The following is a 15487-nucleotide window of genomic DNA, read 5'->3' on the forward strand; positions in this document are numbered from 1 at the left end:
GACCGGAAAGTAATGTCGTTTCTGCGCATGTCACTATTTGATTGTCATTTGTCAGCTCATTGTGTACATTAAAGTCGTAGCAAAGACATTCTGAGGTTATAGTGACTTGTTTAGTTGTAAATAATTAAATTTAAAATTTTTCTTTACAATTTTGGGTGAAATGGCCAGCCAAATACCAGAAGAGGTACATATCCGGCATTGCATGCTTTTTGAGTTTCGCAAGGGTAGTAACGCAACAGTTGCTACCAAAAACACTTGCGATGTTTATCCAAATGCATTAGACGTTCGTAAATGCGAAAGGTGGTTTTCCAAGTTCAAATCCGGTAATTTTGATCTTTCCGACTCGTATCGATCAGGAAGACCAACAACGTTAGACAATGACGTGTTAAGTGCGGAAGTGGAAGCAAATCCGTGTCAGACAATCGAGGAATTGTCAAACAGTCTTAACCAACCTTGGTCGACCATCCAAGAACATTTGCAGCAGATTGGGAAAGTAAGCAGAGCAGGTGTTTGGGTCCCGCATAATCTGTCCGAAGAGAACAAGGCTAACCGATCCACCACATGCAACTTATTGCTTCAACGGCACAATACAGAAGCGTTTTTTGATCGCTTGATCACCGGATATGAAAAGTGGGTTCTTTATGATAATCCAAAACGCAAAAGGCTCTCTCCAAATGAATCGCCACAAAGTACTGCTAAGCCAGGTTTACACCCCAAAAAGGCCCTTTTGTGTGTTTGGTGGAGTATTCACGGCGTTGTTCATTTTGAAGTGCTGAAACCTGGACAGACTGTGAATGCAGACCTCTACTGTGAACAATTAGATCGTGTAAATAAATCTTTAATTGAAAAGTGGCCAGCGATTGTCAACAGAAAAGGCGTTATTCTGCAACACGATAATGCAAGACCGCACTGCGCAAGACGAACCTTGGCAAAAATTAATGAATTGGGGTGGGAGGTACTGCCTCACCCACCATACTCGCCCGATGTTGCACCATCGGATTTCCATTTATTCCGATCGCTTCAACACTTTCTAAGTGGCAAAAGATTTGCAAATTTGGATGATATTCAAAATGCCATCTCTGTATATTTTGCTCAAAAACCAATTGATTTTTATCGATCCGGCATTGAAAATTTGCACACTAGATGGCAAAAGGTTGTTGATAATGAGGGTGATTATATCATTGATTAAAAATAAAAACTCGTTAAAAATTTATGTGTTTGAATTTAATGTAAGGAAACGACATTACTTTCCGGTCCTCCTAATATTTTATGCTTTTAGGAAAGAATGATTCAAACAATACTTGGAACTTTTATATTTCTTTCTTTGATCCATAATTTAGGATCATATAGGAAGAACGGAAGAAAAGTGGAAACGAAAGAAAGATACATATGTGACTCGAAATGAATTTATTGAAGTCTGAGTTACATTCTTATTCTTATGTTACATTACAATATTCAAACTTTCATAAGATATACAAAAATGTTTTATGTTACAATATTCTACTTATTCATATATCTTAAGAAACTATTTTAATTGGCTGCGCATTTAGTATAGTTTCTTAAGATATATGAATAAGTGGAATACTGTAACATAGAACATTTTTGTACATCTTATGAAAGTTTGAATATTGTAATGTAACGTAAGAATAAGAATGTAACTCTGACTTCGATCAATTTATTTCAAATGTGAGGACAGCTTTCTTTATTTCCTGGATATGATCGTGAAGCATAAAATAAAGAAAGAATTATTAAACTTCAAAGTGCTTTATCACTTTTTCCGAAGATCATGAAATGTTTTAGAGTAAGATCTGAAAATGCATGGGGTATATTTTTTGAGATTGTTCACAGCTCTCTCCTGGCGAATCTGATAGGCATTATAATAATAATCAGTCGACTATGAATTGATCACCTTCTTTATTTTTATATCAATTGACTGTTGAAATTTGTTGTCAAACGCAATTTAATTGTGTTGCAAGGAAAATTGCAAGACATAGTCTTCTCACAATGAAAATTCAATTATTAAGATAGGATGTATTGTTGCGATAATAATTAATTTCTATTCCAAAAATGCGTATACGTCAATATACACATACAATTGCTTTTGTACATACATTTACTTCGCGCTGATTTAGAATTTATATAACTGTTTAATCACGAATACTTCGAGTCATATATAAATAATATAAACATCGTTCATTCGTGATACGTGTAGTATCTGTCAAGTTAAAACCACCTTCGAACAGTGCAATTGTAATAATCGATAGTTTACAGTGAAACTTTTGTTCCATAAGTAACTAATAGAGTTGTATTTATACCTTGAGCATATTTAAAGAAACTTGTAGCATAGTACCACGTATGTATAGCGTTACGTGGCTGTATCAGTAGTTATAAGCATTTGGTTGAAATTTAATATGCGGGAAGTAAAATGGGAAAAAGCTGTTTGTAATGTATATATAACCAACAAATTAAGACATCGTACATACGCATTACCTCACATAAAAATAACATGTACTAGAGAATTAATAACGCATCATTTTGTCTGCCATTCGTCATACAAATACACACTCCTGTACACGCATAAAGAAGAAACGTTGTGTAAAAAATGTTATCTACTAACGACTAATGACTTCCGCAATATTTCTATCTTCATTGTCGAATTAAGACTTTATAAGTGAATTTAAAAGATTCGTTTGAACAAAGTCAGATAATCCTTGATCTAAGTAATCTTTTTAAATCGATAAAAGTACCGATCGCGGTTTTCCGAGATCTTTTCCGTATCTCCGCAATTTATCGTTTTCATTTACAAGTTTTTAGTTCGATAGCGACATTATGAAATAAGGACTTGCCGCAAAAATAAGTATCACAATAAAAATCTACATGACACGAGACGTCATGAGATGACAATATTACAAAGTTCCTTAACGGATTCTCTGTTGATCTTTTACAAAATTTAATTGATACACTGAGATCTCAGTGGCTACGATAAACGTTAAAACCCGAAAACTGCCAACGTCTTTCCATGTTTGCACCAATTCCGAATAAATCTTGTTTAAAAACTTGAGGAAAGCGTTGCATTAGAGCTTCCACTTCGTTTGGTTTGATGCCTGGTTCCATCTTTTGTAGATAGGACCATAAATAATCCACGCTTGCGCCGAATGGATGAATATGTAAGAATGTCGCTATTAATCCTGGAATTCAAGGAGCGATTTTGTAAAAAGTCAAGGGTATATTTTTAAAAAAGCTAGATATCAAATGAGAATTTTCAGAATGTACCTATGAGCTTTGCATCCTTTTGGCTAATTTGGACGAAACTAGACGATAAAACTAATTGTTTGGGAGTTCGAGGCTCCTCGTTTATGTCATCGTCTTTGTCCAATGTTATTATTTCACTCTCTCTAGGTTCCTCCTTTTTTGTGGCATTTAGCTTTACAGTCAAGTCCTTTATTTTCTGATCATCCTGTGCCTGCTGCTTCCTCGACTGCATCAATTGTTCCTGCATACCTTTTAAAGTTTGTTGCAACATTTTCATTTGTTTATCCTTCGCATCTATGTCACTTTTCGTCTCGGATTTAAGTAAATCCACCTACGAAACGCAAATTTCTATCTTTTAAAATGATTCTTTTAGATATGAAAATACGTTTGATAACATATTGACAAGACGTTATTACGAACTTCGTTCTTATATGCTTCTAACTGACACCGAAGACTATCGTTTTCTTCTTTCAAAGTTTGCAATCTCTCGGAATCATCGTGCACATCCGATTGATTCCGTGATTTTTTGCGTTGCGGTTCTTCCTCTGAATCAGAAACTTCCATTTCTCCTTCACCTTCCATTAAAGTTTCTTCCAGTTGCACCGCTTTGATCTCCTGTTGTGATGAAAAATTATTATCAAGTTCATTTCAATTCGAATTTACCGGCAAATATAACACCAAAAACATGCCATATATACGTATATGTATGTACACGTGTGTATTTTATATTCGATGCGTCATGAATTATAAAATTTTAAGGTCCCGAAAGTAGACCTTAGACAGGGCACAATCGTTTTTCGGAACGTGATACGTAAAAAGTATATTTTCTAATAATTTTATAAAGTTCATATTCAATGTTGCACTCATAAGACATACTTGCCATAAAATTTTCTGAAAGAGAGTTCTTGAAAAATGACGTGCTTACCTGAAGGAAGTTAAATAGAAATATATAATATTATATAGTTTTAATTGTGTACGAATTTTAACGATAATCGCATCGATTATTTTTTAAAAATCATTCTACATAAAAATTATTCTGTTTATATATGTTTCCTGTATAGTGTGTATCTGTCTTTAAAATGCAGAAATTAATATATTTATGCCAAGAATGTTAAAATAATTTCTCTCCTTCTCCCTTCCCCCCTATTTCTTTTTCTCTGCACGCACGCGCGTTGCTATGAGAAATCGGTTCTATACAATTCCAATTTGCATTTCATCTTACAATTATTTGAATCGATGATTTAATTAATTACCTGTTTGCTCCGATCTGCGGTACCTGTTCAATTTAAATTAGCAAAACTACTCATTACCTTTCACGTCCCAATACTCCAAAAAAAAGTTTAAACATTAATCATACAGATAAAGCGCATGTGTCTGACCAGATTTGAAGACGTTTGTACTCTTCGATCACTTACCTTCGTCTCGAAAAAAAGATATTGCAAAACGCGTGTGCGTGGCATATGGATGAACGTGCAATCGCATAAAGAAGCACTTTGTGACTCGTAAGACTTTGCCGGTGATTACTGTTGTCTAATCATAAAGAAAGTAACGTATTGGACACGCTACGGGCGTGGAAATGCAAATACATACCGAGGATTGTTTCTTCCACATTTCGATGTTCTTCCGCTGAGCCTTTGTGAAGTGATCCCAGACCTTCTTGTGGCTGGCCGCAGTAAAGACGCGTTCAATCTGACTGACTGTTGGTGACATGGTCGCATGTTGCATACAAAAACACAACAAATCTTCTGTTGTATACCCTGCTTTAAACTCTACGTTCGTTTTGGTCTAATATGTTACTCGTTATAGTCATCTAAACACTCTTAAATACATTCTTTGCAATATGCTCAGTGTCAGTGCTGTTACCGAAATCGTTCCTGTATCATTCAGATTCGAACGTTTCCTTCGCACGCGTATTTCAAAATTACCCTGGCACCTATTACTATTCGATCGTATACAAGTCTGCTAGGTATCGTGCTAAGTAATGGTGTCGTCAAGTTACTTATCCGAATATAACGATTTCAAAAACTGCTTTCACCATATTGAGGATCCATTTCGAGGTCTTGCAACTCGGCTGCCAATCAGTCTTTTCAACATGTCATAATCAGTGTCCATTTTCCTTAGAAAAATGAACACGATTTGCCTAACAACTTACAACATGTAGAGGCTTCTGATGTTATGGATGATTTTAAGCTACGATTCCATTGATGAATCGATTAATATTGTACAACATACAATATGACATCAAATTTACGAAATCATTCACTTATAAAGGTTTCACCAATTGATAAACCAAATCAAGTGTCTATATCGAGAATCGTGGCGTAATATCATCTGCGCAACAAATATTTTGCCCATCACCCTTAATCCTTAGCATTGCAAGCATGCAACTCTTAGGTACACTATGTCTCTATAAAATGAATTTTCGTGATATTTGTGCTTTTTCGTTCAATCATTAGAGCCTAGAACCGAAAGACAGGATTTCTTCACCCACCTTATATTTTCTCCTACTGTCTTTGATCCTTCTACCGAGTTGTCCTGATCGTGCATTGACCACAATACACTTGTTATGTAATAAATTTCTTACAATACACCTGATGTTGAATTTCAATGAGGATGAAATTTGTAACAAACTCGTGATTAAACTGTATCAAACGCTCGACTATGTAATTTGTAACATTGAAAATGTGCTTCGATTTTGTGTATTCTTCTTTAAATATCAGAATCTTTAATACCAGAAATGACGTACCTTTGTAATTACTATAACAATAAATTCTGCTTTTGTTATAGTGCACTTAGTCTGAGAATTTACCAATAAAGAAGAAGAGTACGCACTCTCGTTATCGCGAAACTCGCAAAATTCTGTTGTAATCGCATTTTGGCACTTGTTGTATTGAATACCCAAAGGATAGCAGGATCCTTACATTATGGTAAAAAAAACTTACCAGATAAAGCAATATGTATGTAGATTTGCTCTTGTGTACACGAAAAATGTACAATGGCACAGAGCTATATTATAAAAAAAATTATGAAATACATAAACGTACATTGTATTAGGAGTCCTTGCATCCTGCCTTTCATTAGTTCCTTCGCCTTCTGAAGTTCTTCTTCGTATGTGACTTTTTCCGTAAGTAAACGTCGAACGTGAGAATTTGTTGACTGAATCATCGAATAAAATGTGTTAGCGTTGCGTTTCGTGCAGTCTCCGCGCTCAAGCCATGTTACGACAACCTGAAATAATTTAATGTAATAGTTTCTTCGGAATTCAATAATTCTATTCTGTTCAAACACATAGACATACAGATAGAATTGCATTAACATTACTCACTTGCACTGCTTTCATAAATGTATCATCCTGTTTAATCTTCTCGCAAATGTTCGACGCCTCGTGATCCGTATAATGTACCACTGGAGGAGGACTGGATGGTGCTCTTTGCCTTTCCTTCTCGACTCTTTCTCTATGGCGTTGTTCTCTTTGCAGTTGACGTTGTCTACATTCCCACTCGTACTGGTCGTCTCTGGCCTATATTTTAATGCATATACTAATATTTTGCAATCATGAAATCTGTATAAATTACAAACCTGAGCAAAATCTACGTGAAGTCTGCCAGTGTTTGCAGAATCACCACTAGATCCTATTCTAACTCTGTATCCAGACAAATAAATAGCCATATCAACACTACTTTCAAGTACAAAACGTATGTGGCAAAAATTTTTTTTAGACAAACGTAGAGTAGTTATTTCTCCACATCGTTCAAATATTTCTTGAATTATCGTTTCTGTAATATTTTCTGGCAAACCTACATCAAATTTATAAAGATATATTTATAACTTTCTGTAAGATGATTTTCTATAATGTGTAAATAAAACAAAATAAAAATACCTCCAACAAAAATTGTTCTACATCCTGGAGGCCTTTCTCTGGTTGTTGGTGGTGGAGCATTTGGGTTTGGTGGAAACAGAGTAGAACTTTTACAATGTATGATTTCTTTGGAACCTTGAGGTGTTGCTGGTGGTGGAGGTAAAGCGCCACTCATAATTTGAGCTGCGTCATTCATTATTTGTTCTGGTCCTAATATTTGAGCGCCTATCATACTACCATCGTGCGACATCATTCCCACACTCATAGGTGCATAACTATGAGTGTGTCCCATATGAGGACCAAGGGTCATTTCACTCATCATTGGTCCCATTGGTCCCATTGGACCCATTCCCATTACAGGATAGCCCACACCCATTCCCCAAACACCAGTTGCTTGTTCCATCTGTGGTCCTAAATTTGGTGTACCACTGGTATTTGATGATGATGGAATTTCATTACCATTTGAATTATTATTATGACTGTTATTGCTACTTGTAGAATTTATACTATTCCGTTCCTCTGGTCTCCGTTCTTCCCTTCGATCCCTTTCGTTTCTCTCTTCTCTTCTCTCCCTATCCCTCTCTCTTCTATCGCTTCTTTCACTTCTAGATCTACCTCAAAGAAAGTGTAAAAAAATATAACACGAACATAATGTTATCATGAATTATTTACAACAAATTAGAAACCTTCTGTTATCTCGATTATCTCTGTTATCCCTGTTTTCTCTTTCTCGCCTAACATCATTTTTTTCATTTCTTTTATCATTGCTATCTTCTGAGGTTTCTCTAACTACTGGTGGCTGATTCTTATTTGTACTAAACTCTAAAGGAGAATCGTTCATTCCAGGCAGTGGTATTGGTGGAGGTAGAGGAGGAAATCCTTGACCTGCTAATTCCATAAAACCTTGCGGACCTGCGATAGGAGCAAGTGGTCCCATTGGTCCCATACCTAAAAGTATACAACTTTTACAAGTGAAATTGTAGGTATAATCATGATAAAATAATCGTGACTTTAATACCGCATCAAAACGATTTATTCATCCCACAAACGATAAAAAGCACAACAGACCGATGTAACATATACGGTTATGAATTTTAAACGTACCCATTGGTGGCATCGCAGCCGCTGGTACACCCGGAAAATTGTAAGCCATCTTTCTCAAATAACTTTATAGTTCAGCAGCTACCCCTCGTGCTACGATTACAAATGGCAAGAGCATAAAGAAAGTGAATTTACTTGCTAAGAATCCTAGATCATATCGTTGCAAACTTTGCATCCAATATGGCAGAAAGACGAATGTAACCTCTTTAGCTTTAAAACTCGCAGTTGGATCATTTCTTTAATAATTTCAATACTTATTGACTTTAAAGTATGAGGATCAACGCATATACTAAAATTGTTGGAACGAATGTAATTTTAGTACCTTATAAAGAGAAGCATGTTAAAAGGCTGGTATCGTTTACCTCTAATCGATTGTCGACATTTTACATTGACAAAAATATCCGCCATTTTTAAATTCTGTCTTATTTTTCTAAAACAGTTGTCGAAACTTATTAAAGTTTCTTAATTGAGATTATCGATTAATTGAGAGTAATTATATTTACAGATATCATGAATGGATGAAATCAGCCGAATTAAGATATTTCACCGGGTCAGAGACTTTAACATTAGAAGAAGAATTCCAAATGCAACAACAATGGCATCAAGATCAAGACAGTGAGTAATAGTTTCCTGTCAAGCACGTATTTATATATTAAGTACGTATTTTCGTTTGTTTTAGAATGTACATTCATCATTTTGGAGAAAAGCATTCTTACTACAACTGAAAATGAGATAGGTATACTAAATGTTATTTAATATTTGTTATTGTTTTTATTATGTATCACTGACATTGATCAATTTTAGAAGCTATGATTGGAGATACAAATTTATTTTTTAATGAAGTGGATCAACCACATAGCGCAGAAACAGAAATTATGATAGCAAATGTGGCTTACAGAGGTAAAAAAAGGGGTTGGGAAGCATTGATTCTAATGTTACTTTATGGTACGTATTTTATGCTAATTTACCTTATATGTATTCATCTGTTCTATCTTTAAGAAATGTACCTTTTTTCATTAGGAATCAATACATTAAACGTCTCTAGATACACAGCAAAGATTAAATTTGACAATGAAAAGAGTATAAAAATGTTTGAAAACTTGAGGTTCCGTAAGGTAAATTATAAAAAGTATGATTTATAGAATTAACATTATAATCAGTAATAAAAATGTATATTTTTAAATAGGTAGAGGAAAGCCAAATTTTCCAAGAATACACTTTTGAGAAGATTGTAAATCAGGAGTGGAAAGATTGGCTATATTCTGAAATTATGGGTGCTATTAGTTACAAAGTTTATAATGAAGAATAATTATGTTGTTTGTAATTTTATACATGTTTAATACATTCACTGTCTACAGCTGCAAGAGTAAATACCATTTGGATGTTCAAAGAGGTGATAAAATTTTCATAATAATAAATGTTCTACATTATTTTTTAAACATTCTACATTATTATCCCTTTAATTTAAGTAAGCTTTTTAATTTTGAGAGAACTTTCATATTATCTGTACAGATAATATTTATTATGTATTCAACTAATTTCTGAGTCAAAATCATCTTAACTTACATGTAGACCAATAGACAGTGAAAATGTTAATAGAATTTATATATGAAAAAACATCATTCAATTGTTACTTATTTTGATATTTTTGTGTAATGAATATTATGAAATATTACAATTGTTTATTAAACGTTTAATACTAATGTAGTTTATGATACTGACTATTATACTACTTTATGCTGTTGAGTAACGTTCTGCATCAGAGTTGCTTACAATTGATATAATCGAGATGTGATTGGTTTTGATTAATTCTAAGTGGTCATAGCCGGTTACACGTGTTTCATCGCGCACACATCTTACGCGGAACGGTATATCGAGTGTGGCAATGTTTCTCGGTTTATTAATTAACTCAAAATATATTAAATCTAAATTATAAGTGGCTGAAGTTAATAATTGCATAGGTTAGTATTATTCTTTTTTTATTTATTGAATTTCCATCAGAGTTCTAGAATGTGACATAAAAATATCTATTTATTATTTGAAATATCTATTTGAAACTGACAATGTAATCATTTTAAATAAAAATTGTTGTAAAAATGCTTGATGAGTTCATTAAAAATACGGAAAAGACGTTATCGTTCGCTCAAAATGAACGAGTTTATCGTGTGAATTTTTGTTATTCAAATTATGTGATAATATATAACGGTACAAGTTTAAAGAACATGCATGACATGAATTTTGACTAAGTATTTTTCTTTAATTATTATCTATTATTTTCTTAAAACCTATAGTATACCGAAACTACAAACAAATAAAACTGTTAACCAACGTACACATACGTACTATCAGTGTACATTATCGACACGTGTATCGTTATCGCCACTGCTTAGGAAACCTACCAAATAGTATAGTAAGAATTACTTAATATCCGTGAAAAACAATTAGTGATAAAAGAAAAAGTGATTCTCGATAAAAATTTTTAATTTTTCTGAATCGTGTACGATTTGTTCTTTCAATGCACACTATTGTCTAATATGATAAATCGATTACAATTTATTAAACTCTTTCGAAAAGTTCACATTTTCGGTGCTGATGAAATAGAAACACGTGACATTCAATGAAAGACATTGATAGGAAGGGACGGTGTCATAATTCGAAGCAGAAAAGTGTTCACGGAAAAATAGAGGGGACTCGAGGTATGTATTGCTTTCTTAATAAACTATATATATATATATATATATATATATCTATGTACTTATTTATATGGTCTCGACGCAAAAATGAAATTTATTAAAGATAATATTTACCGTGGAAAGTAATAAAATTACCATGGTGTGAAAACATGCTCGATACGAAAACGGCTACGATTTAAATTTTGCTTCGAAAGAACACAGGATTGTTGACTCTTAAATAATCAATTTCCTAAGCCAATGCAATCTTACATTTCTATTACATTACAAATGGCACTGTAACGTAATATTCACATTAAACATAAAATACTTTTTATTGATTCTCCGATAATTTGTTATACGCGTGAGTAACGTTTATTTCGTTCTTCACTGTTTGTGAAAATTGCCGCATTGCGGTACTCTCTTGCCTCGTCCATACCGTTTCACATTCTGAGGTATAAATTTCTATGTGTATGTATATATATGTACATACATACATACATATACATACATACATTCGTATACTTGTTGCGCGTTCGAATTGAAACAATACAAATTCGAATTGCTATTTTTCCCCCCTTTATTGAATCATTATTTGTTGGATATTCTTTTAACAAATAAAATTACTATTACTCGAGAAATGGATCAAATTAAAATTGTAGTGATCGTTAATAAATCTCAGTGTGCAGTTCACACGGAAGTCTACAACGAAAGAAATTTTTCTAATCATCGATATAACAATTTTTATACATCGATCGTACATAGGAACAAGATCGAGTAGATTTCCAATTTCCCGAAACTATTGCAGTAACCACCGCTAAACGCGAACTCGTTCAACCTATTTATTAAAAAAAAAAAATCGTATACCTTTTATCTGTGTAACGTAACATCAATTTGCAGGTAACGCGTAGGACTGAACGCATCAAAAAATTATCAAAAAAAAAAAACTATCGGACTTGAATAAAGTTTTTGGATTATCATGTCTGTGCCAAGAGTATTACAAAAATTGAAGACCTCTATGCAGAAACGACCGTTACTCTTCAACTCTATAATATATGGTTCTTTTTATACTGGTGCCGAATTCGCTCAACAAACTTATAACAAAGTGTTCAAGGTAGTGTTTGTTTCAGTACGACATAAGTACGCAATAAAATGTAAAAAAATTTTAATCGTTCGAGATAGATTCATAAAAAAGTTTTTACAAAAATGATAATGTTTATCGAAATACCGCGATTAACTTAAATTCGTTTAAAATCCAAAAGTCAAGATTATCGATAACGCATTTATCTATCGACTATACTTGCAATCGATCGTATCCAATGTCTGCTACGAATTACATTACAATGAATAATATGAGCAATGAATAATATCGTGATGGATGAAAGAAAAACATGTTTAATTCTTTTTGAAAATAAAATTGAGAACCGATCGTGGAAAGTGTAATGTTATGAATAACGTACACATTTCGTTCATATTTCTAATCGGTTAATTATTACAATTGTAGTTCTCACTACCATCGCCGTCGGCATCGGAGAACGCCGAAGAATTAAGTTCAATTGATACCAAGAAATCGCCATTCATTTGGATAAAAAAGTTTAACGATGCGTTGGGTTTATCGGATGACGATAGTTGGACGCAATCGGGGAATTACAATTGGGCCCAACTGAAGCGATACGCTATCTACGGTTGTCTCGTTGCTGGACCGGTGCTTCATGGATGGTATTCTCGCACGTTATTATGCTTTTCTATATAATGCTTGGATATCACTTGTCACATTCCGCTTTTACATTATACGCACCTTTGGGTACTACGCGCACGCACACACTTATCGACATTATCAATTACTTTTGCAACGAATTGATTAAATATGGGTAATACTTGTTACATCGAGTAATTTCAATATTCATCAAAAGACCATGCCTTCCTTAATCACTATGAACACATTTTCTTTTCCGAGTAAAAAGAAACATTTGGAATAAATATTAATGTAATAATAATGACAACGTTAGAAAACTACGTAACGCGTTACAACGAATTTAGAGTACAGTGATACCTTGAAAGATGCTCGCGACTCAGGACCGGCTGTAAGCATTTATCGAAATTGGATATCGTATGTGCTTTGTCCATTGAAAATTTAAATTTTCATATATCTTCGTAAGAGTAGTGACACTGGATTGGAAACAATTACCCGATATAATAGCCCAAACGTGACTTCGTTCGAAGTATTTTTAATTATACGCAATTCGAACAATTTTTAAATTCATCAAGATGCATAGTATTGTAATAATAATATTGTCGAAATAATATTGTATTTTGTCTCATTTTCATCGAGAAAATCTCGTCAATAGATTAAAAGTGCTCTCATAAGAATAAGAGAAAAAATATAAAAATTTAATTTTTCATTAAGGAATGATTTATTTTTGCCTATAAATTATAAGTCTTGAACACCAGTTGCAGACAATCCGAGAGGTCTTTTGTTATGAGCAATTCCCAGCGCGAGCGAGCATCTTTCGAGGCTTTATTATAAATAGAAATTAAACTAACAGTATTCTACTACAGAAAACACAAATAATTGTAAATAATTAATTCTTATCCGATTTTCACGGTGAAATTTACTCTAAACACCTTCTATAATATTATAGACACCAGTATCAGATAAACTACCTCTCAACTGGATGGCGATTGCACGATATGCATTCGTCGGCACTTTGGTCTTCTCTCGATCTGTCACCTTCGGTGAGCTTATTCTGCTTTGCCATTTGTATCGCTGGAAAATTCGCTTGTATTTTCGTTAATGCGTTCCCACGAAATATTGCGATGACTGATATAAAATCTGTCACCAAAAATTGTGCTCACGGCCAATCGGTCGAAAAATATTTTTTTCTTTTCAACGATAGAAAATTGTCGAAAAATTAATTAAACGCTGCTAATTACTATTATCGACAGGTATAAGTGGCTGGATGCGACCTACAAAGGCAAGACAATGAAGATTGTTCTCATAAAACTTTCTACTGACCAATTTATTCTCACACCGCCATTAGTTATGATGTTTTTTATCAGTTTGTATTCTATTTTCATTTATCTTCTAAACTTCCTGCCCCTAATATAGAAGTACGTTAATCTCATAAACGTTTCAGGTATGAGTCTAATGGAAGGGAAAGCAGATGTTTTCAACGAATGTAAAGTGAAATTTCTTCAAACGTTCAAGGTACAAGGATATTCATATTTATCTACACATTCAACGAGTTCGTAATTAATTGAATCCTTTTGTTTTAGACCTCGTGTATGTACTGGTTACCGGTACAATTTTTAAATTTTCTGCTAATACCGCCAGCATTGCGAGTCTCTTACGTTAGTGTTGCTGCTTTTTGTTGGGTAAATATCTTGTGTTACTTAAAAAGTGTACCTTTATCCGAGTGCGATCAAAACAATAAGATAAAGTATTAATTTCTTCTAACAAATTTGGTATAACCAAATATCTTTCTTGTGCAAAGCATACTACGATACTAACTGAAAAAGCAGTACAATTATTTACATATCCAATCTAAATAAGCGATTACAATCTCGTTTTACGTAAAAGTAAACAAAACGTTAAAAATAATTTATTTAAAATTAAATACTGCTTACAAAGAACGTTGGAGAAAAATAAATTTTATTGTAAAATTATGAGAATTTTACAAAGACACTGTAATGTTATTGCCAGAGATTCAGTACTCAGAGATTACAATTCTAAATAAGATTTTGGTCTTTGACATAGTCTTTTACAATTGAATTTACAGTGTACAAATAAGTACATGTGTAAAAGTGTAATGCATAAAGAAGTATTTACACTATCTCTTTTGATCTTGTTTTTCTTCAAAACTAATAAGCAGTAATAAATTTTGTCTTAAGTATGTTTTATTAGTTGTAAAAAATATATACATGTATATATATATTTTTTAAAGTTTATTACTATCTATATAATAGCAAAATCTGTTTTGTAGCAACTGAAGTTAAACATAATTGTTTTAAATAAACGTTTTCTGGAAAGTACATTGAATTACTTTTTTCTTTTAATAACCATCTTTCTATGTAGTTTATCTTACTTTAGAGAGATTTACTATTATCGTTCTTAAAACGTATTATCAATGTATAATCGTTGTTATTGAAAATATTAACTTCTATCTTTCAGAGAATTAAAATAATTTTATTTCTTCAATACGTATGTATACGTGAGCATTTATGTACGAATGTATTCAAGCGCGCGCGCGCGTATGTATGTGTGTATGTATATACGTATGTAGAGAGAGAAAGAGTGTGTTTAGTCTCTTCATTCAACAGTCTTCTTGGTATCTTATACTATGAGGGGATTGAATCAGTGTACATTTATGTTACGTTTATAAGAAAAGTACTTCTAATATTGTCCATACAAAAGTTAGAACATATTGATCACATAACACGTACATTTACAACAGTACAGTATGTACTATAGTATCCGACTTAAATTTAACGTATGTTCACCTTTTTGCGGTTATATAAAAAATGCAGTTACTAGGCCTTAGAAATTTATTATTTCCATACAGAATATCATTATTATTCGAGACTTTGAGTTTATCTTGAATCTCTA

At 33.1% G+C, this 15487-nt stretch overlaps 3 protein-coding genes across 9 annotated transcripts; 2 read left to right on the forward strand and 1 right to left on the reverse strand.

The window, feature by feature from the left end:
* Positions 1-1897: 1897 nt before the first annotated feature.
* LOC143147968 (ecto-NOX disulfide-thiol exchanger 2) lies at positions 1898-8608 on the reverse strand. 3 transcript variants are annotated; one of them, XM_076313750.1, is made up of 11 exons: positions 8575-8592; positions 8216-8305; positions 7798-8059; positions 7133-7722; positions 6832-7049; positions 6578-6772; positions 6297-6480; positions 4843-4949; positions 3673-3867; positions 3274-3583; positions 1898-3188 (listed from the first exon to the last, which is right to left on the reverse strand). In XM_076313750.1, the coding sequence occupies exons 2-11, from the start codon at positions 8262-8264 to the stop codon at positions 2971-2973; spliced, it is 2328 nt and encodes a 775-aa protein (XP_076169865.1). In that variant the 5' UTR covers positions 8265-8305; positions 8575-8592; the 3' UTR covers positions 1898-2970. The 3 variants fall into 3 exon arrangements, with proteins under 3 accessions (XP_076169865.1, XP_076169864.1, XP_076169863.1); XM_076313749.1 differs by having other exon boundaries at positions 8535-8582; XM_076313748.1 differs by having other exon boundaries at positions 8216-8608.
* LOC143147971 (N-acetyltransferase 9-like protein) lies at positions 8166-9766 on the forward strand. Of its 2 annotated transcripts, none has more exons than XM_076313756.1 (6): positions 8166-8559; positions 8718-8827; positions 8892-8948; positions 9017-9157; positions 9233-9327; positions 9399-9765. In XM_076313756.1, the coding sequence occupies exons 1-6, from the start codon at positions 8483-8485 to the stop codon at positions 9519-9521; spliced, it is 603 nt and encodes a 200-aa protein (XP_076169871.1). In that variant the 5' UTR covers positions 8166-8482; the 3' UTR covers positions 9522-9765. The 2 variants fall into 2 exon arrangements, with proteins under 2 accessions (XP_076169871.1, XP_076169872.1); XM_076313757.1 differs by having other exon boundaries at positions 8178-8255; positions 9399-9766.
* A 128-nt stretch (positions 9767-9894) lies between these two features.
* LOC143147970 (PXMP2/4 family protein 4-like) lies at positions 9895-14639 on the forward strand. 4 transcript variants are annotated; one of them, XM_076313752.1, is made up of 7 exons: positions 9895-10173; positions 10504-10908; positions 11782-11995; positions 12386-12600; positions 13828-13940; positions 14019-14089; positions 14158-14639. In XM_076313752.1, exons 3-7 carry the CDS (start codon positions 11861-11863, stop codon positions 14326-14328), a joined length of 705 nt encoding a protein of 234 aa, XP_076169867.1. In that variant the 5' UTR covers positions 9895-10173; positions 10504-10908; positions 11782-11860; the 3' UTR covers positions 14329-14639. The 4 variants fall into 4 exon arrangements, with proteins under 4 accessions (XP_076169867.1, XP_076169866.1, XP_076169868.1 ...); XM_076313751.1 differs by having other exon boundaries at positions 10787-10908; XM_076313753.1 differs by having other exon boundaries at positions 10814-10908.
* The last annotated feature ends 848 nt before the right edge of the window (positions 14640-15487 follow it).

This window comes from Ptiloglossa arizonensis, chromosome 6 (genome assembly GCF_051014685.1).
Source record: "Ptiloglossa arizonensis isolate GNS036 chromosome 6, iyPtiAriz1_principal, whole genome shotgun sequence".
Classification (NCBI taxonomy): domain Eukaryota; kingdom Metazoa; phylum Arthropoda; class Insecta; order Hymenoptera; family Colletidae; genus Ptiloglossa; species Ptiloglossa arizonensis.